This window comes from Equus przewalskii, chromosome 26, assembly GCF_037783145.1.
Source record: "Equus przewalskii isolate Varuska chromosome 26, EquPr2, whole genome shotgun sequence".
Taxonomy (NCBI): domain Eukaryota; kingdom Metazoa; phylum Chordata; class Mammalia; order Perissodactyla; family Equidae; genus Equus; species Equus przewalskii.
In genome coordinates this window covers 14,301,134-14,328,793 of record NC_091856.1, presented here as the reverse complement: position 1 = coordinate 14,328,793, position 27,660 = coordinate 14,301,134, and the positions used below count along the sequence as shown (strand labels likewise).

At 38.7% G+C, this 27,660-nt stretch overlaps 1 protein-coding gene across 1 annotated transcript in view; it reads left to right on the top strand.

Annotated features, from left to right (window-relative positions):
- CTNNAL1 (catenin alpha like 1) overlaps nt 1-27,660 on the top strand; it is a 59,618-nt gene that overhangs the window by 2,253 nt on the left and 29,705 nt on the right. Inside the window, exons 2-6 of the mRNA XM_008539312.2 lie at nt 14,703-14,892; nt 20,817-21,004; nt 22,600-22,719; nt 25,134-25,223; nt 26,254-26,424. Coding sequence (XP_008537534.2) covers nt 14,703-14,892; nt 20,817-21,004; nt 22,600-22,719; nt 25,134-25,223; nt 26,254-26,424 — 759 coding nt within the window. The remainder of the gene's footprint in view (nt 1-14,702; nt 14,893-20,816; nt 21,005-22,599; nt 22,720-25,133; nt 25,224-26,253; nt 26,425-27,660) is intronic.

Here is a 27,660-nt window from a genome sequence, read left to right as displayed (position 1 = left end):
ATTCAGGGCCATAGCTGAGGTTCTGAATCCCACACGTTATGTATCCACAGTTGTACCATGACTGATATTCCTAATGATTGACTGCACTCAACAATAAAAAGTTAAATTGTGCTTAAGATCAAGAAATGTATAAAGCATGGCCAGAGTACTAAGAAAGCAAGAAAGCGTGGAATACAATTTAGAATGGTTTTAAAGTTTCAGTGAGTATCCGTGGATTTAAAACTGCAGCTGTATAGAAAACTCAAGTCCAAGAGTCTTATTTTTTAAGGATGCTGCATTGTTTCCAACTCCTCTTTCACCATCTTATCCACAAGAATATGTTTTTTTTAAAAAAGATTGGCACCTGAGCTAACGTCTGTTGCCAGTCTTTTTTTCTTCTTCTTCTCCCCGAAGCACCCTCAGTACACAGTTGTGTATTTTTAGTTGTGGGTCCTTCTAGTGGTGGGATGTGGGACGCCGCCTCAACATGGGCCTGACGAGCAGTGCCATGTCCACGCCCGGATCCGAACCAGCAAAACCCTGCGCTGCCGAAGCGGAGCATGCGAACATAACCACTCGGCCACTGGGCCAGCCCTCCACGAGAATGTTTTAAGCAAGCTTTTGTTGTATGCTTACTGGTTGCCACTCTTTGAAGGCCTTGCATTCTGGTTGGGAGACAGGACATGTACAAAATAGCACATGCCAAGTGTCAAATGAACATCATCAATGGTAAGTGCTCTAAGAGCCCGAAAAGGCACGCCTGGGTTAGGAACGATGCTGTAGAGGAGACAGGGTCTGGAGGTGAACAAGTAGGACTAGCATTGTATAATTTAGTGAGTTTTAAATAGTTTCTACTCTGATAGCTTCTAACCACTTCTGACTTCAAGTAAAAAGTTGTAAGTTACTACCCTTATTCTAGGAATGCAAGGTTGAGTCAATATTAGACAAATGTATACCATTTTCTGCATTCACATATTAGAAAAGCTTTGTGTTCTTAACCATAGGTGAAGAAAAAGCATTCATTTAAATTCAACCTCTAATTGTGATAAAAAGACTTAGCAAACTAGTAATAGAAGAAACTTCCTTAACCTGTTAAAGAGTAACTACAGAAAACCTACAGTCAATATCATAGCAACAAGTCAAATTTATTATTATTTTTATATTTATTTTTAAAATATTTTTATTTGTTTTATAGTACATTTTCCTTTTTTTTTTTTTTTTTTTTGCTTGAGGAAGATTGGCCTGGAGCTAACATCTGTGCCAGTCTCCCTCTATTTTGTATGAGGAATGCCCCCACAGTGTGGCTTGATGAGCGGTGTGTAGGTCCATACCTGGGATCTGAACTGCAAAGCCCAGGCTGCTGAAGTGGAGCATGAGAATTTACCCACTACACCACTGGGCCAGCCTGCAGCAAGTCAAATTTAAAACAAACATTTCCTTTAAAACCAGAAACAAGAGGAGGGATGCCTGCTATCATAGTTTCTATTCAGTGCTGTGCTAGAAATCCTAACCAGTACAACAGGACAAGGAGAAGTGGAAGGTGTAAAGTCAGGAAAGTCAAAACTGTCATTGTGATATAACTATCTACATAGAAAACTCAAGAGTCTACAAATAAATTATAAAAATTAGGAGATTTAGTAAGTTCACTGAAAGTAGGATACTGAAGTCAACTGCATTTTCCCACTTTAATAACAAATAGAAAAAGTAATTCTAAAAGAAAAGACCAGCTAGAATAAAAATGACAGCAAAAAATGAAGTTCCTAGGAATATATGTACAGCAAAAGAGATGCCAGACTTCATGGAGAAAAATTAAAAATTTTATTGAAAACCGAAGTAGATCCATATAAATGGGAGAGAAGTGCCATGTTCATGGCTAGATTGACTTGATATTATAGACATAGCAAGTTTCCCTATTGTTCTGTAAATGTAATGAGATTCCAATGAAAATTTCAACAGGATTTTTTGGTAGAATTTGATAAAAGCAATTCTAAAATTTATGTGAAAAAGCAAAGAGCCAAGAATAGTTAGAAGAGAAACAAGGTGGGTGGACTTGCCCTGCCAGATTTCAAGACTTTTTATAAAGCTATAATAATGAAGACAATGTGGATATAAGAGCAGATGGGTAAGTAGACCAGTGAAACAAAATAGAGAACCTAGAAACAGACTCACACATATATGGAAACTTGGTAAATCACAGAATTGGCATTGCTGGTCAGTGGGGAAAGGAAGAACGTTTTTAAAAATGGGGCTGGAACAATTTGTTCTCTAAATAGAAACACATGAAATTGGATCCCTGTCTCACACCATATCCAAAAATCAGTTCCAGATGGATTAAGGACATCAATATGAAAGTGAAAACTTTGACACTTTTAGGAAAAAAAAAAATAGGGCACTATCTTCACCACCTCATGATGGGAAAGGATTTCTTAGTACACCAGAAGTACAAACTCTAAGCAAAGACTGATAAATTTGACTCCATTAAAATAAAGAATCTTTGGGGGCTGACCTCGTGGCCGAATGGTTAAATTCGCACACTCCGCTGCAGGCGGCCCAGTATTTCGTCGGTTCGAATCCTGGGCGCGGACATGGCATTGAGCTACGCTGAGGCGGGGTCCCACATGCCACAACTGGAAGGACCCACAACTAAGAATATATAACTATATACTGGGGGGCTTCGGGGAGAAAAAGGAAAAGAAAGAAAATCTTTGAGGAAAAAAATGTAAAATAAAGAATCTTTGTTCATCAAAATTGAAAGGAGAAGCCATAAAGGGAGAATATGATTACAACACAAATAACCAACAAATGATTGGCAGTACGCAAAATAATTAAATGACTCCAATGAATTAAAAATAAGATTACCCATTAAAAATTGGTAAAATAAATAGTCGTCTTGCAGAAGAGGAAACAGATATCTAAAAGATGTTCAACTTCATTAGAAACAATCAAGTACAAGTTCAAACCACAATGAGGACAAGTGTTGGTGGGGAATGTGGAGCCAATGGAAATGTCAGTAGTATAGCCATTTTGGAAAACAGTTTGATGTAATCTATTGAAGTTGAAGGCGAGTATTACCTATGGCCCAGCAAATCCACTCCAAAATCCGTACCCCTGGAGAAACTCCTGCACGTGTGTTGGAGACATGGATTGGAATACTGATTGTCTTTTTACTTCTAATGGTCCCAAACAGGGAACTACCCAAATGTCTTTTAATAGTAGGATGTTTAAATAAATTGCACTATGTTCATACAATGAGCTGCTATACAGAAGTGAAATGGATGAGCCGCAGCTGTAATTATCAACATGGATAAATTTCAAAAGCATAATGTTGAGTGAAAAAAATTAAAGGTTCAAAACCAGGCAAAACAAAAATCGTATATCATTTAGGGATATAACATATATGCAATAGTTATAATAAAGGAGTGATAAGCACAAAATCAGGACAGTAGTTCCTTCTGGGGGAAGGGAGCAGGGTGATATAGAAAGGGAGGGGCCCACAGGGCACATGGGCTGTCAGAGGTGCTGGCAGTGTTCTCTTAAGCTTGGTGGTGGGTGCATTTGTCTCTTTTTCATTTCTTTAAAACCGAACGTGTGCATATTATATACATTCATTTGTTATATATTTTCTAATTCAGGTAGTTTTTTTAAAAGCCCTAGGTTAATTCTCAAACACATTTTCTGCGGAGCAACTCCCCACATTCTTTAATAATCACTTTATTCTTCCTGTCAAAACTCCCACTCCCAGTCTTATGTTTTTATCCAAGGAAGGGAAGAGAGAGATCTGCCACATAGCTCCACCCTAATGTGGAATGTTTTTCTACCACCCACTAGTCTTTTCCTGTCCATGATAGATTTAGTTCAGACCCTTTACATTTCTGAGGTAGCTCATTTCGTCTTCCCATTTCTCTCTGTATTGTCCTGGAAGATTTTCAGGATCCTTGTCTCACTAAGTTGGAGATGAATACGGTACAGATGGGGCCTTCTTTGCTGATGTGTGTATGTGAATATATGGGTATGTGTGTGTGTGTTTATTGAGGTCATACTGGCTTGTAACATTGTGTAGATTTTAGGTGTACATTATTATATTTCAGCTTCTGTATAGACTGCGTGTTCACCACCAATAGTCTAGTTTTTGTCATCAGTATACATGTGTTCCCCTTTATCCCTTTTGCCTTCCCCCTACCCACTTCTACTCTGGTAATCACTCATCTGTTCTCCTTATCTATGTGTTTATCTTCCACATATGAGTGAAATCATACAGATTTTGTCTTTCTCTGTCTGACTTATTTCGCTTAGTACAATACCCTCAATGTCCATCCATGTTGTTGCAGATGGCACGATTTTGTCTTGTTTTTATGACTGAGCAGTATTCCACTGTGTATAGCAACCACCTCTTCTTCATCCGTTCATCCGCTGATGGGCACTTGGGTTACTTCCACGTCTTGGCTATTGTGAATAATGCTGCGGTGATCATAGGGTTGCATAAATCTCTTTGAATTGTTGATTTCATGTTCTTTGGCTAAATACCCAGTAGTGGGATAGCTGGGTCATGTGGTATTTTATTTTTAATTTTTTGAGAAATTTCCATACCGTTTTCCATAGTGGCTGTATATGTGTGTGTGTTTTTGTTGTTGTTGTTGTTGAGGAAGACTGGCCCTGAGCTAACATCTGTTGCCAGTCTTTCTCTTTTTGCTTGAGGAAGATTCACCCTGAGCTAACAGCTGCGCTAATCTTCCTCTATTTTGTATGTGGGTTGCCTTCACAGCATGGCTTACAAGTCGTGTAGGTCTGCACCCAAGATCCAAACCGGTGAACCCTGGGCCACTGAAGCGGAGCATGCCAAACTTAACCACTATGCCATGGGGCTGGCACCTATATATATGAGTGTTTTTAACTGCAAAGATAAAACACATAAAACTCAAACAATAAAATGGTATATAAAGTGAGTGAAAGGCCTCTTTTTTCTGCCTCTTTTAAAGCACATCCCATGATTTACTGTGTTTTCTTCCATATTGGTTTCCATAGCTGATTAGCTGATTTTTATGTCTAATAATTTTGAGAACTTACTGATGGGTTAAGCCCAGAGATGAGCTTCTCCATCCTGGGCTGGCTCCTTTATTCTTCACCTCAGGGGAAATCAGGCTTTGTTCTTTTCTCTGGGCTACAACCATTTCTTTTTTTCTTCCTGGTCTTCTGTTGCTTTCTTGCCTCCCCACAAAATAAGTAAATAAGCTAAGAAAATCCATTTCAATCAAGAGATTACTGTCATTTATTCTAGAAAATAAGAATAACATCACAAACATGAGGGAAGAACAGAGATTTTAGAAATGTAGACAGTGTAACAATATCTTACAATTAGGTAGTGCTAACTGTATACCAGATGCTATTCTAAAGTACTTTATTTACATTTACTAATTTATTCCCCACAGTGATTTTATGAGATGGGTACTGTTATTCATGTTTTTACAGATGAGAACACTGAACCACAGAAAGGTTGGATAACTTGCCACACAGTCATGTGGTGGAGTCAGAATTCAAACCTGCCAGAGTTCATGTTCTTGACTACTAGGATATACTTTGTTGGCGATTGGTACTTCTTGACACTCTTTGTTAGAAGGTGTAAAGTAAGCCCTAGTTCTTATTCTTTTATCCTGAAACAGTGTACTTAAATACATCAGATCCTCTTTCTTCCCCCTGGGATGCCTTCTCTGCCCTCTTTTCCGCTTCATTCAGGCTTTCTCTAGACTCCGGTGTCTGGGCAACTCCAGGTTGTGACTCCCAATTTAGTATGCCTCCTATTTTTGCAGAATAATGCTAAAATTAGATTTGGCACATTATAATTTACAAGGTATTTTCACCAGCTGTCTTTCCCTTGATCCTTGACATAATCCTGGGAGGTAACAGGCATTACAGTGAGTAAGGGTGTAGGCAGTTTACTGACTGTGACCTTGGGCAAATTCTTGACCTTTTCAAATTTCTGGTTACCTGTAAAATGAGAGTAATCATATTATCTATTTCATAGAGATGTAAACATTAAATGGATTAATGGCCTTAAAACACGTAGAATAGTGCTTGCTACTGTTGTGCTTAATGTTAAATGTTAACTAGTCTTATTTTTTGTGTGATAAGGGAATTGAAATTTGATCTCACTTTTGTAAAACTGTGTGTTTAAGTATGTATGTGTATAAAACAAGACTGAAAAGAATTATGCCAGAATGCTCACCGGCCACTGGGATGATTTTTATTTCTTTAGGCTTTCCTATATTTCCGATGGTTTTGGGGTTTTTTTGTTTGTTTTTTGTTTTTAAACAATTAATGTGTAGAACTTTTGAACCTCTCTTTTAAAAAGTTTGAAAATAATTTTAGGACATAAGTAGAGCTCTTAGTAGGACTTTTATAAATGGACTTGGCTTCACTAAATGTTAGTTTTAAAGGCATGACCCGTATTTGGATTGAATATTTTCCAGACTGCTTCAAGTAAGAGGAAGACAGCCACACCTAGTTATGCACTGGGGAGGATGCTTGTAGTGAAAGCAAAATGTGTGTTTTGGAACTGAACAGCAGTTGGTATTTTATCCTAATTGCAGGATCTTTTCTTTATAATTGAAATTTTAAAACTTTCTGTAAATAAGGGATTTAACAAACACAACTTAAACTTCCTTTACTCCAGAGTCTCTACCAACGTGGTCGTTCGGAATAGTCAGCAGTGGTCAAGCCTTCTGTTCTCCAGGTGGTATAAGAGTCCCCTCGTCTATCAGGTGTGGGGAACGACTAAGCCGGTGCTAATAGGATTCATTTTTGTTTCTCTGCTTCCCGGCATCATGACCCACAGTCATCCTCAAAATTCAACCATAGAAACTCTTCTTTGATGTAATTACCTAATGGGCTTTTAGATAATATTTTATTTTGAAGAAAGTGTTCTGCACTCCTTCAAAAAACAATTGGAAAGATTGAAAACCTCCGCTAAAGGAAAAGAGTACTGGGTGGGTTTTGGTGTCACATAAACCTGGGTTCAAATTCTAAACTAGGCTACTTCTTAGCTCTGCGAGTCAAGTACTTAATTTCACTCAGCCTCAGTTTTCTTATATTTAATGATAATTAAGGATTAAATAAGAGAGCTAATTATAATATACCTTTGAATGCTTACCATAAACTAGGTACTGAGTTAAACACAGTCCTGGCATCATTTCATTTAATTCTCCTATCAGCACATGAGGCAGAGAAAGCAGTGTGGCTAAGTGGTTAAGAGGTTAGGCTCTGGAGTCAGACTGTCTGGATTTCAATCCTAATTCTCCTATTCTCCTTCATCTCCAGTTTCCTCATTTATAAAATGGGGATGATATTAGTACATATTTTATTGGGACTTGGTAAGATGTAATAGGGTAGTATTTTAAAGTGTGGACTCTGCATCATTATCCTGACACCAAAGCCAGAAGAGGACACTACAAGGAAAGAAACCTACAGGCCAATATCCCTGATAAATGTAGATGAAAAATTCTCAACAAAATACTAGCCAACCAAATTCAATAGCACTTTAAAATGGTCATACACCATAAACAAGTAGGTTTTATTCCTGGGATGCAAGGATGATACAACATATGTGAATCAATAAATGTGATAAACCACATTAATAGAATGAAAGATAAAAGTCATATGAACATTTCAATAGATGCAGAAAAAAGTGTTTGACAAAATTCAACATCCTTGCATGATAAAAACTCTCAACAAACTGGGTACAGAAGGAATGTACCTCAACATAATAAAGCAATATATGACAAGCCCACAGCTAACATCATCCCCAATGGTGAAATGTTGAAAGCTTTTCCTCTCAGATCAGGAACAAGAGAAGGAGGCCCACTCTCACCACTCCTATCCAACACAGTACTGGAAGCCCCGGCTAGGGCAGTCAGGCACGCAAGAGGAATAAAAGGCATCCAGGTCAGAAGGGGAGAAGTAAAATTGTCTATTTGCAGATGATGTGATCTTATATATAGAAAGTGCTAAAGACACCACCAAAAAACTGTTAGAGCTAATAAATGAATTCTGTGAAGTTGCAGGATAAAAAATCAACATGCAGAAATCAATTGTGTTTCTATATGCTAACAATGAAATATCTGAAAAAGATATAAAACAATCACATTTACAATAGCATGAAAAACAATAAAATACTTAAGAATAAATTTAACCAAGAAGGTGAAAAATCTTACACTGAACACTGTAAGACTTTGATGAAAGAAATTGAAGAGCACATATAAATGGAAAGATATTGTGTGCTCATAGATTGGAAGAATTAATATTATTAAAATGTCTGTACTACCCAAAGCTGTCTATAGATTCAATGCAATCCCTATCAAAATAACAATGGCATTTTTCACAGAAATGGAAAAAGAATTTTAAAATGAGTAGGGAAGCACGAAAGACCCTGAATAGCCAAAGCAATCCTGAGACAGAACAAAGCCGGAGGCATCACACTTCCTGATTTCAAACTATATAACAAAGCTATATAATCAAAGCAGTATGCTATGGCATAAAAATAGACACATAGTCCAATGGAACAAATCAAGAGCCCAAAAATAAATCCATGCATGTATGGTCAAATAATACTTGACAGGGGAGCCAAGAATACTTAATAGGGAAAGGATAGTTTCTTCAATAAATGGTGTTGGGAAAACTGGATAATCACATGCAGAGGAATGAAATTGGAGCCCTGTCTTACACACTAACAGAAATTAACTTGAATTGGATTAAAGCCTTAAATGTAAGACCTGAACCCATAAAACTCCTAGAAGAAAACATAGGGAAACATCTCGACATTGGTCTTGGCAATGATTTTTTGGATAAAGCACAAGTAACAAAAGCAAAATAAACAAGCAGGACTACATCAAACTAAAAAGCTTCTGCATAGCAAAAGAAGCAATCTACACAATGAAAAGACAACCTATGGAATGGGAGAAAGTATTTGCAAACCATCTATTTGGTGAGGGGTTAATATGCCAAATATATAAGGAACTCATACAACTCAATAGCAAAAGAACCACAATCTGATTTAAAAATGAGCAGAGGAAGTGAATAGACATTTTCCTAAAGAAGACAGACAAATGGTCAATAGGTACATGAAAAGATGCTCAGCATCACTAATTATGAGGGGAATACAGATCAAAATCACGAGATATTACCTCACACCCCTTACAATTGGCTATTAAAAAAGATAAGAATAGCAAGTGTTGGCAAGGATGTGGAGAAAAGGGAACCTTTATGTGCTGTTGGTGGGAACGTAAATTGTTACAGCCACTATGAAAAACAGTTTGGAGGCTCCTCAAAAAATTAAAAATAGAACTAACATATGATCCAGCAATCCTGCTTCTCGGTGTTTATCCAAAGGAAATGAAATCAGGATCTTGAAGAGATGGCTGCACTCCCATTTTCTATGCAGCATTATTCACAGTAGTCAAGCTATGGAAACAACCTAAGTGTCTGCCTGTGGATGAAGGATAAAGAGGGTGTGGTATAAATATACAATGGAATATTATTCAGCCATGAGAAAGAAGGAAATCCTGCCATTTGTGACAATGTGGATGGACCTTGAGGGCATTATGCTAAGTGAAACAAGTCAGATAGATAGGGCAAATACTGTATGATCTCACATATATGTGGAATCTGAAAAAGCTGAACTTACAGAAATGGAGAGTAGGATGGTGGTTGCCAGGGGCTGGGTGCTGGGGAAGATGGAAAGGAGCTTAGTCAAAGGGTACAAGTTTCTAGTTATAAGATGAATAAGTTTTGGGGATCTCATGTAAGGCATGGTGACTGTAGTTAATAATACTGTATTATATGCTTGAAAGTTGCTAAGAGAGTAGATCTTAAATGTTCTCACCACCACCAGAAAACAACAACAAAAAGATAGTTATGTGAGGTGATGGAGGTTATTAACTAATCCTGTTATGGTAATCATTTGCAATATATGTGTGTATCAAATCATCATGTTGTACACCTTAAATTTACACAATGTTACGTGTCAATCATATCTCAGTAAAGCTTGAAAAATAAAGTATGGCCTTGGAGTCAGTTGTCTGACTCTGAATCTTGTCCAATGGAACAGAGCCTAGAAATAAATCCACATGTATATGGTCAACTATTTAACAAGGGAGACAAGAATACTCAATAGGGAAAGGATGGTTTCTTCAATAAATGGTGTTAGGAAAGCACTTCATAGCTGTGCAACCTTAAATAAGCATCTTTTAATGCTGGTTTTCTTATCTGTAAAAAGGAGATAAAGTAGTGCCTGCATACTAAGATTATTGTAGGGCTTAAATTAGGTTATTTACGTAAAATATTTTTCTGTGCCTGCCACATAGAGATGTTAGTGTCATGCCAGTGCACCCCATTTTTCATGCCACAAGTTTAGGGGTCATCTTTGACAGCACCAGTCTAATCTATCAAGCAAGTCATATTCAAGACTTTGCCCAATTCGTCCATTTTTCTCCATCTTGACTGTTGCTGCCTTATTTTAAGCCACATCGTCATCTTTTACCTGGACTATTGCAACAGCTTCCTAACTGGTCTCCCTCCTTCCACTTTTGCCACTTTAGCAATCTACTTTTCTCCCAGAAGAGAGTATTCTTTTAAAAAACGTACATTTGAGATTGCATTCGTTATTTACTGCTGCAAAACAAATTACCACCAAACTTAATGGTTTAAAACAGCAAACATGTATTATTTAGTTTCTGTGTGTCAGGAATTTGGGAGGGGCTTACCTAGGTGGTTCTAGATCATTCACATGTCTACCTGTTAGCAGGAGACCTCAGATCCTTGCTAGCTGGTGGTCAGACGCCTTAGTTCCTCATATCAGCCTCTGCATCCGGCTGGTCAAGTGTCTTCGTGATATGGCAACTGGCTTCCCCTAGAGTGAATAATCCCAGAGAGTAAGGTGGAAACTGGAGTGTCTTTATGACCTTCCCTCAAAAGTCGCATACTGTTGCTTCTGCTTTATTCTGTTAGTTAGAAGTGATTCACTAAGTTCAGTCCATCCTCAAGGAGAGGGGAATGAGCCTCCATCTCTTGAAGGGATGAATAGCAAAGAATTTGTGGAAATATTTTTAAACCACTATGGTTTACCTTCTGACCACAAAATTGTTTACATTCTTTCCACCTATAAACAAATCCCCCTAACCCTCCCCAAACTCTTATCCCTTTATGACATCAGCTGGAAATCCAAGACATTGGCATCTAAATCTGATTCAGATGAGCCTTCTTGTATGTGGTAATTCCTTAGGTTTAGCTCCTTGAATGTAGTTCCTCTTGATCTGAAGACCTGTGAACTAAAGAGACAAGTTATCTGCTTCCCAAGCACCCAACTTACAGTGGTAGGACAGGCATAGGATAACCACTATAGTCATTTTTCTTAAGGAAAAATTTAAAACCCCAGAAAAATAGGAGGCATAGGATAACTGCTATATAATTCTGTTTGAAAATGGGGGAAATAGGAGCCACTGCTTCATAGCATTCTGAAATCCACCCAGGCACAGGTTAGCAGTTCCTGGATTCAGACTCAAGGACTGGGAATAATTCTTCATGGCTCTTAGCACTGTCCTGAGTCATACTTTTTCATGAAAGGTAGCCTATGTTTGCAACTGCATAGTTTTCTCAGCCTGCTCCCCACCTAGGGAAGTTGAGGAGTACAAAACCCTCCTTTTATTTTGTAATGATCTGTCTCTTTCAGTCCAAGCTGGTGGTGTTTCTCCTGACATACTTATCTTAAAAATTTTTTGGGTCTCCTGTGAATCTTATTGGGCTCACTCCATTAGACAAACCATACCCACAAGTCTCTCTGCGATAAGCCCTTCTCTAACTTGGGCTTCTGCTGGGTCTCCTGAGGAACAACCTTCTTATAAGACCTGTTGTTTGACTGAAGGGATCTGTGGAATACCACCTTGAATCTTTCTGAGACACTAATATAAGATTTTATAGTCATACTCAGCTTCATCTTTAGACCTTGCTTTCCTGACAGTGCCCTGGATTTTATTTTTGCCTGGAAGCCGTTCTTAATTTTAGCATCATTTGCCCTCTGGAGAAGCTAGGAATTTTCAAATCCAATAAACCCTGGCTTCTTTTTATTTAATAGCTACTGTCTCTCCTCTTACATTTTACTGTAAGCAAAAAGAAACCAAGTGGCACCTACAAAATCTGCCTTGAAATCTCCTTAGCTAGATCACCCAGTTCATTTAGGTATATTTTCTAATTTCCATGTTACTGAGGGTGACTTTCTGCCACCACATAACAAGGATCCTCTTTTCTCCAGTTTCCAATAAGATTTTTTCACCTGTAGCCTCCTCAATGGTCATCATGCTTCTACAAAGTTTTTTCACCTCTCTTCTAGCTTTTCTTAACTGCTCAAAATCTTTTCAGCTCCCACTGCTCAACTGCAAAGCTCCTCCCACATTCTACATTTTGTTACAGCACTGCCCCAGTTCCAGGTACCAAAATATGTATTAATTATCTATTAATAACAAATTACCCCAAATTTAGTGCCGTAAAACAATAAACGTTTATCATCTCATGGTTTCTTTGGGTCAAGAATTCTGGAGTGGTTTCACTGGTGATTCTGGATTAAGCTCTTTCATAAGATTGAAATCCAGATGTTAGCTGAGCCCATAGTAATCCAAAGGCTTGGCTGGGGCTGGAGAATCTGTTCTCAGGTTCACTTATCTGGCTGTTTGCAGGAAGCCTTGGTTCTTCACTTTCTTTTGGCCAGAGGCCTCAGTTTCTTGCCATGTGGGACTCTCCATAGGGTTGCTTGAGTGCCCTCCACAATATGGTACCTGGTTTTCTCCCACAGGGATTGATCCCAGAGGGAGAGAGTGAGATGGAAGTCACAATATGTCTTATGACCTACCCTCAGAAGTACACCATTGCTTCCACTTTCTTCTGTTTATTAGAAATGAATCACTAAGTTTAGCCCACACTTAAGGGGAGAGAAATGAGGCTCCACCTCTTGAAAGGAGAAATATCAAAGAATTTGGAGGCACGTTTTAAAACCACTACAGAGATTATACCACTTTCCTGCTTAAAAACCCTTCGGTGGCTTCCTGACACACTTAGAATAAAATACAAACTCTTTACTCCAATTCGCAGCCTTGCATGGCTGGTTCCTGCCCACCTGTTGGGTATCGGTGTTGCACTTGCCCTCTTATCCACTGTTGTTTAGCCATTTCTGGCCTTACCTCATTCCTTGAACAGGACAGGCTCATCCCTAAGGGACCCTCCACCCCAACCCCCTCTTTTTTTTTTTTTAACAGTTATTTCTTCTCCCCAGAATGCTTTATCCCCTGATGTTGGCCATCCTGGCTACTTGATATCATTTAGATTTCAGCTTAAATATGATTTCCTCATAGAAGGAAGATCAAATAATCTCAGGTCTCTACACATACTTTCTATCACATTACCCTATTTTAATACTTTGCATAGCATTTATGTTAAAAATTTTCTACTTACCTATTTTTGTGATTATTGTATCTCCCTTCTACTAGAGTGTAATCTCCATGAGAGCGTGGGCCTTTTCTTTCTTGTGCATTGCTGTTTCATCATCGCCTAGAATTCTATTTGGCGTGTGATAGGTGTGCAACAAATATATTTTGTGTAATCAAGTTATTGTTATTCTACTAGACTGTGAACCAAATGGGGTCAGGATTGTGTTAGTCTCATTCACTGATGCATACTCAGGATGTGGCATCTAGGAAATATTCAGAATTTGAGAAGCAATACTATAGATGAGGGAATTGAGAGAGAGAAAGTAAATTTCCTCGGTCATTTAGCTAGTAATGGCAGAGCCAAGACTCAAACCCAGGCCTTCCTGATTCTAAACTATTAATACCATAACATACAAAGTGCTGGCACATCGAGTTGCTCAGAGTGATTCCTTTGCTCTTAATTCTCTATTTTAGTCTTTGTTAATATACTCATATAAATAATTTCAAAGTTATACTCAGTGGACATGTACTATTTGAGATCTGTATTTTTGATGTAACATTCTTTAAATAGTTTTTTATGTCAGCAAACTTTATGTACTAATTTTCTAAGTTATTTTGAAGATTTATGTTTGTTTCAACCAGCTTAACTTGTCACCTTTTGTATTTTATTTCAGGGCCTGGAACCAAGTGTTAAAACTGTTGGTATTTCATTTACTTTGAGTGTACAAAACTTAGAGAAATATAGAACAGATTAAAACGGTCATTCTGAAGGATCTAGTTAATTCAGTAAACATGTATGGCACACGTTCTGTGCAGCCCATGCACTGTGCTAGGCAATGGAGTGGAATGCAAGGTGAAGAAGATGCTGTCTCTGCTCTCACAGCTGCTCGAGTCATAGTAGAGGAAATTAGACCCAAAGTGCTTTGGTTTTCTGCGGATTCTGTGAATGTAATAATCCATCCAGTCCTGCTTTTCTCCTGTCTTTAAGATTTATTGAAATATCTGGAGGGCTTCTGGAACTGTATGCCCCAGATAACTGCCCTCAGGTACGCTTGGAATTGTTACCATGGAAACATTGTCCTGAGGAGGGATGCAGGGTGCTTTGCTGCTTGTCTCTGGGTTGAAGCCTTAGAACTATCAATTTAGTCTGTTAGGCTGGTTCAGTGTGCCAGGCTTAATTTCTTCGGCTTTTCTGATAGTTTCTTTTTTAAAGGTATTAAGATAAAATTTAAGCAAGTTGTTTTTATCTTTTATTTTCAGATCACCACACTTATTAATCATAAAGATAATACCAAAAAGTCTGATAAAACTCTGCAAGCCATTCAGCGTGTGGGACAAGCCGTCAACTTGGCAGTTGGAAGATTTGTTAAAGTAGGGGAAGCTATAGCCAATGAAAACTGGGATTTGAAAGAAGAAATAAATATTGCCTGTATTGAAGCTAAGCAAGCAGGTATGTGGATATTGAGATTGAAGCCTATTTATACTAATTTTGTTGCTTTGGATATGATGAAAAATTATTATTTTAAGTAGAGATGTGTACTGTGCTTTAGCCTTGTGATTACAGATGTCTGGGACATGAAAGGCCAGGATTAGCTTCTAGGAATATTGAACTTCTCTCTGCTCAAGTCCTAAACCTGAAACATCGAACTCTGTCACCGGGCAGGGTGGTATATTACCATTTTTCCCATTTGCCATTGAAATGTGAGAGAGACAGAGGAGTGTGAGGGTTGGACTCTGCCGTTGGGGTGCACATTAGCCTATGTTGCCACCATGTTGGAAATGGAAATAAAAATTAGCATGCGCCTGTACTCTACTGCAGACAAATCATAGTGACCGCAAATTTCATGATGTTCCACAATTCTCTGTAGCACACAAGTCTGAGAGAACCTGGGGTGTTTTAATGGATACAAATAGTTCAGCTTTGTGGAACTATCATTTATCCATTTATTCTTTAAATAAATATTTAGAGTGCTAGCTCTAAGCCATGGGGATATAGCCATGTACAAGTCAGTGGAAGTCTGCCCTCAGGGAGCTTGCATTCTAGTGAGGGAGCTATAACCCACTCTAGTGAGTGAGATCATAAACAATGAATAAATAAATATACAATGTCAGCTAGTGATAGTTGTCATGGAGAAAATAACAAAGTAGAGAAGGGTTAAGAGACCAGTGGAGGTATAGTTTAGAGAGGGCAGGGTTTCTCAACTGCAATGCCATTGACATTTTGAGCTGGATAATTGTTTGTTGATAATTCTTTGTTGGGGGTGGGCGCTGTCCTGTGCATGGTAGAGTGTTTAGCAGAATCCCTAGCTTCTACCTATTAGATGCCAGTGGATCCCTTCTTCCCCATTGTGACAACCAAAAATGTCTCCATATATTGCTAAATGTCCTTTGAAGGGTCAAAAACGGCCCCTAGTTGAGAACTACTGAGATAGAGGGTAAGGAAGTCCCTCTAAGGAAGTAACAGTGGAGCAGAGACTGCAGTGAAATGAGAGCCATGTGAATGTTGAGGGGAGGGGCATTCCTGGCAAGGAGAAGAGTGAGAACAGGTCTGGCCTTCTGGGCAATGGCAGGACTTTGCTCTGTGTTCTAAGTGTACTGTGGGGCTAGTGGAAGGTTTTTTTGCAGGGTGGTAATGTAATCTCATTTATGTTTTGAAAGGATCGCTGGTGGCTCCTGTGTGGAGACTAGATTTTAGGAGGTGTAGGGGTGAAATCAGAGAGACCAGTTAGGAAGTTGTTGCAGTGGCCCAGGTGATAGATGATGGTGACTTAGACTAGGTGATAGCATTTGAGGTGGTGAAAAGCACGTGCGTGTGGATATATTGTCAAGGTGGAGCTGGCAGAATTTGCTGATAGTTTGGATGCGGCATGTGACAGAAAGAAGAGTCGTGGGTAATTCCAGGGTTATTGGAGTATGAACAGCTGGGTAAATCGTGGTGCTATTTACTGAGATAGGCGACGCTGAGAGAGGAGCAGGTGTTTTTGGAGAGTCATCGCGGGAGGAAGGGAGTGGGTAAGATAAGGCCAAGTAAATACAGAGGGGCCAACCAGATCACTTGCGGTCCTGTAGGTTATATGAATGACCTCAGTGTTATTCTATAGGTGATAGATTGAGGAATTCTGAGCCGGATGAAAGAAATATAGTTTTGTGTTAGAAATCTTTCTGGCAGTATGGAGGAAATGAATGAATGAGGGTTGATTGAGAGAGAGTTGAAACTAAAGGCAGGGAGATTAGTATGGAAGCTTTTACAATAAGCCAGGCTAAACCAAGCCAGTGTCATAGTGATATAAAGAGTAGGCAGAGGGCATAAAATACTCATTAAGGTGGTTAAATAGATAGAAATGGGTTATTGATTAAAGGAAAGGGAGCATTCTGGATTGACTCTTGGGTTTTAGCCGCTCACTGGGATAGAGAACGGATTTGATGTGGGGAGCTGGGGGATGGCCTTATTCTATTCATAATTTATATTTTGCCTACATTTTTAAAAGGATTTGAAACAGCTTACAATAGAAGATATGTTCAAGAAACCCATTAAAATAGGAGATGAAAATAGATACACTGGAAACTTCAGCCAACATTGTTACTCTAATTAATCATAAAATTTATCTTTGTATTTCCTGGAAGGCAAGACAAAAATGTGGGAAAGAAAGGGTTATGTAATTCTCATTGTTTGTTGAAAGGAAACAAGCCAGCTTGTCAAAAGGAGAGTGACTTTTTTCCTGGCGCTAAATTGTTGTGTGGGCACTTATACAACAGACATTACATAATGCAGTGGACAACTCAACAGAAAATGTAGAGATGTTCTTCACATTATTGTTTCTTATAGCAGCCCTTAATTAAAGCAAGAGTAGAGGTTTATAAATGAAAGGGCAACCTGAGTCCTACTCACCTTATTGGCTTTGTAGCACGCACCGTGCTGGGGTTGGGTGAGAAAAGAGGCTGTGGTCTGCGGAGCTGAGCTCCAGTAACTGTGGTGCCGTGAGCCCAGGCAGCTCCACGGAGGAGTCTTTCTGAAGCCTGATGTCATGGGCTCCACATGTTGTCTCTTCCCACGTGAAGTGCCCTGTCCCTTCTTGAGAACGGCTCCTTATAATCGCTCAGGGAAGAGAATGAGAATGGTGCCTCCTGGCATTGTATGATCTAGAAGCCCTATTTTCTCTTAATATGTGCAAATTTAAGAATTAACTTAAATCACTGCTGAAATGTTTCTAGCCCTCTGAACCCACAGCAATCGTTTTCTCCTCTGGACAGCTTAGAATTCACTGGAGGAAAACAACATAAAATAGTGATCGTGAACTGGGGCTTTGGAGTCACACTGCCTGGATTTCAGGCCCAACTCTGCCATTCTCTGGCAGTGTGATACTGAGCAAGCTATTAAACTTTTCAAACCTCAGTTTTCTCATCTATAAAATGGGGATAATGTTAGTGTTTATAGAAGTGTTTTGATGTAATGCATGTGTGCATTTGGCATATAGAAAGTGCTCAGTAAATATTAATTGTCATTATAATTATTAGTTTTTTACATATCTTTCCCTGTGTTGAACTCTACATTGTCTTTTTACTTTCTTTTTTTTTTTTTGAGGTATAATTGACACACTACATTATGTTAGTTTCAGGTGTACAACATAATGATTGGATATTTGTATATATTGCAAAATTATTGCCACAATAAATGTAGTTAACATTATCATACATAGTTATAATTTTTTTTTCTTGTGATGAGGACTTTTAAAATGTACTCTCAGCAACTTTCAAATATGCAATACAGTAGTATTAACTATAGTTACCGTGTTGTATGTTACATCCCCAGGACTTATTTATTTTATAATCGAAAGTTTGTACCTTTTGACTTCACTCATTTCATCCACCCCTCACTGTGTTTTTACTTTTTACTTGGCTACTAGTCAGGTTTTATATTTTATATGGGAGCTCAGTACTCAATAAATATTTGTTTTTGAATGATTTTGGGTTTTTGCATTAAGACACAACACTAACTAGTTACATATAACAAGTTAAAAATGACAAGAAATGCTATAAATGACAGGAAGCTATAAAACAGCTTTGTGACTTTTTCAGAGAGCTAATTTCTGAACAGTCTATACTTTGAACAAGTTTATAATGTTAAGGAACCATTTGACCATGTTGGTGGAGCCAACCAAATGTTACCATCCCACGTACTTATGAGTTTAGTTCTTGGGGTTTAGTCGGAAAAAAGAAAGGTTAAATAATGCCGTATGTGCAGGCTCATATGTAATAGCTTTGGTGATTGAGAGCTACAGGAAAAAGTAACATTTTCCAGAGGTACAGAGGAAACATTTCTATCCTTTCAGCTGTTGCAAACTGATACTTTTCTTACTGCCCCTTTCTGTGTGCATTAAGGTTTAAATCTAAACTCTTTTTGTCTCTGTATATTTTGCTGTATAAACTTTGTATTAGTTACCTATTGCTGTGTGACAAATAAGCCCAAACTTAACAACTTAAAATCATAAACATTTATTACCTCACCGAGTTTCTGAGGGTCAGGAATCAGGATGTGGCTTAACTGGCTGGTTCTGGGTCAGTGTCTCTCATGAGATGGCACTCAGAGTATTGACTGGGCCTGCATTCATCTGAAGCCTTGACCAGACTACAGGATCTGCTTTCAAGCTCACTTTCTTGGTTGTTGGCAGGCTTCACTTCTTTGCTGGCTGTTGGCCAGAGGCCTCAGTTTCTCCCCATGCATGCCTCTCTGTAGTAATGGCTGCTTACAACGTAGCTGGCTTCCCTCAGAGAGAGAGAGCAACCAAACCGGCTACCTCAGTGTCTTTAATAACCTAATTTCAGAAGTGACATACTATCACTTCTGCCATACCAACCCTGGTATGATGAGGAAACAACACAAGGGTGTAAATACCGGGAAGGAGGGATCGTTGGAAGCCATCTTGGAGGCTGGCTAACACCGACTTCATCTGTTAGTAAAGCTGCTATTGCCGTGATACGTAACCGGTCCATATCTAGTGGCTTATCTTTTGGGTTTTCCTGTGTGGTTTCAAATTCCTGTTGTCAGAAACCAAATTTATCATCTGTCTCTCCATGCCCTTCTGATTTTTTTAAGTGACTTAGGTTCACAATCTCGAAGCCATTTTTTTTACTTTTCCTTTCCTTCTAATCACTATTCAGGTACTGATTTTGTGTTTTCTTTCCTCAGTATCTCTCAAATCATCTTTTTTATATTCCTATGGCTACCATCCTTACTAGGATTTTACTTAGCAAGATCCTTACTACCTCATACCCACAATTGAAATAGCTGCCTGATTAGTAGCCTGGCTTTTTGTCTCTCCTTTCCAGTCCGTTTTCTATGCTTCCACCAGACTGATCTTCCTAAGTTTTGACTTCATTATGTTACACCCTGTGGTCTGTCTGTTAATATTCAGATCCTTTCACTCTATGGCCTCACACACTGTTGGGTATATGTAATAGTATTGACTAGAGGGCTTTTATGAGAAAATCAGTCCATTATGCACCCAGGTTTATTTAGGACTTAAAAAATGATCTTGAGCATTACAAGATGATGAAACGTTTATTTTCTTAATCTTGTTAAGTTAAACAGTAAGGTTGGGAAAGAATTACAGCCTGGTTTCATTTTCGTGGAGAACAAATATTTATGTTGCTTCATTGATGGGTAATTGCTGTTACCGAAATCAGAAGGTTTGGATAGCCACAGTGAAGAAAGACCTTTTCTAGAGGGTGGGGAGTCCATTCGGTTCATGCTGGCATCACTCGAAGTCAAGCCTCTCAGCAGGCAGGCTTTGCTTTTCTTCTGTTTTCCCGCCAGAACCAGGCTGACCAGCAGATGAAACTGCTTCCCTTCACCTACGACTTATTCTTCGAGGCCCCCTTTTCACTGAGGGTGACTCCCACTCGGTTTTCTCTCCCTGGGTGTCTATAAAACCCTAACCAATATCCCCCATCTTTCCCCTCTTCCCTCCACCCCCTCCCCCTTAGCCAAAGCCTTAGCAGCTGCTTACTGCTCTGCTTTTAGATTCTTCTTTGCTTATTGGCTCCTGAGATTTCTCTTACTTTCCTGTGGAGCAGGAGGCTTTTTAGATCACATGCTTAACCATTCCACTGGAGACAAAAGTTAGAATGTTTTTTGAACTTGGTGAACACAAAAATTTGTCACAGCTCTTAAGCATATGCTATTATTTTCTCACTAGAGAGCCTCATGTGATAATCCTCGCCCTCATCAAGGATAATCTGTTTCTTGTTCCTGAAGGAAGACTCTGAAGCCGAGTTTCCACTCACTGAGCACGTAACCTTGAAGATTAGAGACAAGTCTGGATTAGAATTTGTGGCTTCCTCCCAATTTAACTTTTCCCTCTTGCCTTTCTTTAGGAGAAACAATTGCGGCGCTGACAGATGTCAGCAGCTTGAACCATCCAGAATCTGATGGCCAGATCACAATTTTTACGGACAAGACAGGAGTTATAAAGGCTGCAAGATTACTTCTTTCCTCGGTGACGAAAGTGTTGTTGCTGGCAGACCGAGTGGTCATTAAGCAAATAATAACATCAAGAAATAAGGTACTTGCCTTTCTGGTGTTTCTATACTTGTGTCTTTCAGGCTTGTTTTAAAAGTGTTTTTTTAAGTTAATTGTAGGCAATTTGGCAGTGCTTGTTTTTAGCGTTTATAACTTTGTAGCTTAAAATGATATTTCTTCTGTACCTGTAATTCCTAAATAGTGTGTGTACTGGGCCTAAACTTTTGAATGCAAAAAGTTTTCTCAGAAAACCGTTTTCTACTTGTTGAGGCTTATTGGTGAAAGCTTATCATGTGTACAAATTTGGGAAGAAAAGCCAAGTGCCACGACAACGTATGTAGTAGAAACCTACTTGATAAAAATATGGAATTCCTCAGTATCTTATTTTTCCTAAGTCAGAGAGTAATACTTTATAAGCTTAAGAAAAAATTCAATCTTCTGAAACCACAGTTATCCATGCCACAAAATTTCTGCACGCGGAGTCCCTAAATATTACTGAATAATCACAGAACTTAGAGATTGGAATTAAACTCTCCCAGTCTAGAACTCTTATAGTCTCTCAGACAACGTTATACTCCTCAGTCATCTGGGAAGCCAGGGCGTGAACAATCACTTCTCTCCCTGGAGAATATCCTAGGCAAGGAAGGGGGCCACCAGCCAGGGAAGGATTGTCCCAGTAGGGCTTGAGGAAAAACCTACCTGACGAGTGTTGAGTGAATTACAAAGTGTAAGTTTTGAGAAAGAAATTGGAGAGGTGGATCGCACAGTGCTAGAGGAATAGGGGAAAGCTTCCTCTCTGAAAGAAGGACCTTCTGCTCGGTGGTGGCAGTCTGCCTTCTCTCTCTTCGTTGCCTGGACTTCCTGAGCTGCCAGGGCAGATTAACACGCCAAATATCCATCATATCCTCATTAAAAATAAGTAAACACAGGATATCTGTGTTTTCTTTACCTGTCTTGGTCTGACTAAAACTAATCCCGTGCTGTTATTTTAGAGAAAAGTATTTGAAAATATGTTTCACATCTATTTACTTTATTTCTAATGTCAAGAAAACACATAACGTTGCCTATTGGCTCTGCTGCTGGGTCACACTCTCTCTTCACCCCTGGCTGCCCAAAGCTGCTTGGCAACTCCTGACTGACCCATACGGTTTTCCTGCTCTTGAAGTCCCAGACCTCCCTTTCCACTCCTCACTCTGCGGGTGACCTTCCTTCCCCTTTCCTGAGAAGAATGGAGTTCCCCCAATTCTGGTTCACTGAACCTTAAAGCTTTCATCTTTTGTCCTTACCCCCTTCCTAGTTCTCTGAAGATTTTATTACTTTAGTCTTGCCCATTCCCACCTTCTCCAGACTTTGCTACGTAAATGACCTCTTGTGTATTTAGTCCTTTCTTTGACTCTTTTTCCTGTTAATTTTCAGCTAAGCCCAAGTCTGCTGTCTGAAAGCAATCATTCCCTAGAGGATTCAAACCTCTGAATTTGCTTCTCCTTCTCTGAGCCCCTCCTTCTCTGTCTTCTCTGACTCTTCCTCAACTTTCTCCTAGAATTGAGAATTTCTCTTTTTTCCCGCTCTCTACTTAGCCTTGACATCTCAGTCTCTTTCATATCTACACCTGATAATAAAATATTCTCTGTTTTGCAGGTTCTTGCAACTATGGAAAGACTAGAGAAAGTGAATAGCTTTCAAGAGTTTGTCCAAATATTCAGTCAGTTCGGAAATGAAATGGTGGAGTTTGCACATCTAACTGGAGATAGACAAAACGTATGTATTGACCACATTTAAAAATCTTCAGATACATGCACTTTTCAATTTGGATGGAGGCGTGATCTTTGTGATTGTTTGAGTTGATTTCTTTGCTTATTAAATCTATAGGCTTGGTCTTGAAAGCCTTTCATAAATAAGCCAGGATAAAGTCAGTAAATCTGTATGTCTTTTTTGAACACACACATAATAGTTAAATATGTTCCCACCTCATACACTGGGAAAGGCCATATTTTGCCTTCAAGGGTCAACTCAAGTGCTTCCTTTTCTATGAAACTTTTCATTTGACTCTTCTACCAGGGCTTGGGCAAATAAATTGAGTCATCATATGTATTCTTGTAGTATTTTGTTGTGTATCTCTGTTATTAGTCTTTCTGTAATTTGTTATAATTATTTTGTTATATGTTCCTGTAATTATTCTACATTAGATTAATAGCAATAACTCAAACCATTATTTATTTGCATTGGCTGTGTGTCAGGTACTTAATATACATGATCTCATTTAATTCTTAAAACATCCCTATAAAGGAGGTATTGTTATTACTGTTTCACTCATGAGGAAACTGACCCTGAGAGGATAATAAACTTTCCCAAGGTCACTCTTCTAGCGGATTGAACTCAGTTATGTCTGATTCTAAAGCCTATAGATTTCAAACTACACCATGATATTAGTTCTTTTTAGGTTTGTTCCCCAATTCAGACTCTAAGCTCCTAAATTTAGGGAGGTGTAACACCATATTTTATCCATGATTGACTTTTTCTTGTTGGGGTACTTCTGTATGAGTCCATCTTGTCAGCAGTTTAGATATATAATAATTGACATTTTCTTGAGATGATTTGGTATAGTCCCATAGACTATAATTTTGGGCATAAACTTTCCTGGTTGCAGCTGGAGTTGGAAGATGGGTATTGGCCTGGGAAGTGGCAGGCTAGATTGTGATGCTTCTTGGTACTTGGTACTTAGTCCTTCTTGGACCATCTGGGTTTTATGGAGGCCTCTGTTTTGTCCTCTGGACCAGCCCTCTAACAGATTGCCATCTTTTTCAATCACTTGCTATCACCATATAATATATGGTGTCATGTATGGCTTGTAAGTATTATGTATGGCGTATACACTTGATGTGTTGTCAGTAAGACTCACAGGTTGTTTTGCAAGAAGTCCTGTCCAGTACATTAACGATGAGAAGAATGGGTGGAAATTTTAGAAGTGACCTCAACCTTTATTTTGATAGGTATTCGTGGTGGGTGATATTCACTGGTAGAATACAGTCCCGTGGGATATGATCTTGTGACCTGAATTAGCTTTTGGGTTCTATGCAGTGTCCCACGTACTGGATGTAACTATTTTTTTCTTTCCTACTAAAGAAAGCAATATTGGGATGCCAGTGAGTGAGAGCGGTATTATTTTAAGGATAACTTTGAATTGACTCTAATTTACTAAAACAAATAAAAGGCAAATCGTTCTCAAACTTTAGATGTTTGTTATTTGTTAGAAAGGGGTTTTCACTCAACTCACAAATGAAAAAAGACTAATGTGACAGGTAAAAATTTGATGTAATTCAAATTTCAGCAGCCGAAAGTAAACTTTTATTGGAACTCAGCCATGTTCATTTGTCTATGTATTGTCTAGGGCGGCTCTCACACTGCAGTGGCAGAATTAAGCAGTTTTGACAGAGACTGTATGGCCAAGAAGACCTAAAAAATTTATTTTCTGGATTTTTATTGAAAATGTTTGTTGACCTCTGGTTTAGGTAGTCATAACCAAATTATTATGAGAGCATTTGATTCTGGATAGGTCAGCACTATTCAGGCACCTTCTGTGATCATACACATTCTGTCAAGGGCTCTGTTAAGAACAACCAAAAGAAAAAAAATGCAAAACACAGCGTGTGCCTCAGAGTGCATAATCTAGTTGGGGAAAATTGTATACCCAAGACACATCTCAAGAACATTACAGAGCAGCATATTGGTTAAGTTTAGGACAGACTTCACATTGAGATGAATAAGCTGAATAATTAGATGGGCTTAATCAGACACGGTGCCGGAAAGAGTTGACTTCTAATCATCTATTTTGAAGGAAATAATAGCCCATAGATGCTCAACAAATAAGTCACTTTTAATTAAGTAAAGTGTAGGATGGTGGTTCCTGTTTAGGAGTGGAGTGTGTCCACGGGGGCACAAGAATGTAGGTCTCATTTCCTGGCTCGACTGCCCTTAATAAGGGCAGCTGTTTCTTTCTACTGTATTGTGTTGATGTATTTAAATTGAACCAGTGACGTTTTATAAAACTTTATTCCGTTTTTTTTTGTTTTGTCACTTTTTTAACGTTACCTAATTGTCGAGTAAATGATTTTTCAAGAAATTGGATTGTTTACATGATCCTAGACTGCTCAGTGATTTTATTTCATTTTTAGGATTTGAAAGATGAAAAGAAAAAGGCAAAAATGGCAGCGGCTAGGGCAGTTCTTGAAAAGTGTACAATGATGCTTCTCACAGCTTCCAAGGTAAAAAAAAGTTTTTGCTATTATAAATTAATTTTAAATACATCTAACTTAGATATTTTACATTCTTTAAAAGACCAAAGTGATAAATTGAAATCTAGACTACAATAGTCAAATCTTAGTTATTCTTTAATAAGAGTGCTAATAACTTCCTTCCCCAACTCCAAACAGCAATTTACCTACGAGTCAGCTTTGATCGAGCAGCTAAGCAAAAGATGGCTTATTAGGTGTTATGACTCGAGGCCTGTCGCTCATGGTCACTGTCTGCAGAGCTTTGCCAGTCTTGCTGGGAAGCCAGCACATGTGCTCTAGAAAAAGCTAGGCAAGTTAGAATCTATTAAGTAACAGTGGAGTATTAAGCTAGCCCTTAGTTTGTTTATTCTGTAAATTCATACCTCTAATTCCTTATTCTACTTCTAACAAATTGTCAGTCAAGAGCCTATAATTCCAAACAGCAGTTTGCTAGCAAATTGGTACAATTCGAGAATGAACTAGTAAACATCTCATTAGCAGTGTGTTTAGAATTGCCTGTTCATAATATTTACTCTGTGCTAAGATCAGGGAAGCCACAAAAACAGAGTTCTCTGGAGCCCACTAGGAAGGCTCTGTTCGTATCTAGGCCCTTGAGTAGTTTTTCATTTACATCATTTTTTAAAAGTCAAAGATGCATCTACGGTCATATATCATCTGTTCATTTTCCCTCATTCTTTTTTAATTCTTGCACATGTAAGGCAACATTTTAAAATAGTTTTAATCGTGGTGAAGTAAAGGGTTTTTTCCCCCAATATTTTAAGTAAACTTATTATTGAAGTATAAAGATACAGTTTTGCACTCTGCCTTTTTCACTTAACCTTGCTATCGCTTTTTACTCATCCTGCTTCCACTTGTAGTGAGGAGAAGCAGCTGGGTGAGCCAGGGACCCAGGAGATTTTGGTAAAGAACCATTTTTATTAGCATGACATGTTCTCTGTAAGATTTTGTGTATTATGATATGGGTCAAATCTTAAAATAAAGAGTTTCAATGGTTTCGAAGACATGTCTCAGGCATCCCCACTGCGAATCAGCCCATAAAAATAAAGGAGGAGTGTTTGACCGAATGAAAGTGGCATTGGATAAGGTAATTGAAATTGTGACCGACAGCAAACCAAATGGAGAGACTGACAATTCATCTATCAGTATTTTCGCTGGAATTAAAGAATTCAAGGTAAGAATAAAGAGAATATATTTTGATTTTTTCTTTCCATTTCAAAGGAGCGTCATTATATGTAGTATCCATATTTTTGTGTAATATTTTAGAATAGGTGCTTCACAAAAGCAGGTATTTCTCTTTAAAACAATGCCACTATGTACAAACTTAATGTTCACTAACATTTGGCTTAGTGTCGTTTGTACAAAGAACACTGGTCTTGGGTGACAGTAGCTGCTGTGGCCCTGTTTAGCTGTATGGTTTAGCTGTAGCCTCCTGTCCTCTGTTTAGAAAGGTGTTCCCTTCACAGTCTTTTGAGCAGTGCATGCCATCCATGGGTGATGACAGACAGCAAACCATTTCTGTTGGCATTCTTGCTCTTCCCTGTGTTATGGGGCTGATACTTTGAGACTATAGTAATAGTATTAATGATAATTAAAATTTAAAAATAAGCAATAATGCATGCTAACATTTATTTAGCGGTTTCTCAGTGCCAGCCCTGTTCTGAGTGCTTTAAATGTATGTATAGGTATAATCCTCACAAGGACTATTGTTATATTATCCCCATTATATAGCTGAGGATACTGAGAAACAGAAGTCAAGTAACTTGCCAGCTACGAAGTGCCAAAGTTGAGATTTGAAACTAGGCAGGCTGACTCAGAATCCTCACCATTTTAGGGAAGACCTTCTCATCAGAAGTCAGGGAGATGGTGAAGCTGCTTTTTGGGTAAGAGTGGTGTATGAATCAGGAGGGCCAAGGAAATGTTCTGGCACAAACCCCCTCATCTGACAGATGGGAAAACCAGAGCCCTGAGAAGTTATCCAATATGCTGAGGGTTACCCGCCTCTCAGACAGGGCTACGACAGGGATGGTGTTCTTTTCATCTTACTACACTTCAACTTTTAATTGTGTCAAGGTCTAAGGAACATTAGGTCAAACAAAGTAATGGAAAGAACATTTGTTTTTAGGGACTGTGCTCGTAATACATATTATCTCATTTAATCTCGAATTCCCCTTTTAGGTGGCTAATATATCCATGTTTTTGAGGAGGAAAGCTGATAAGTGGTGAAACCCTTCTTGAGAACCAGGACTCTCTAATCCCAAAGTCCCTGACCTTTCAGTTTACACCTCTGGGTTTGTTTATATGCTGCGGGACCTAGCTCTTCCTGAGGGGAAAGAAGCTACAAGGGCCAGTCATTCTCTTAGAGTTTTTATTGCTGAAAGGGATCTTAGAGATTATTTTTCTAATCCTC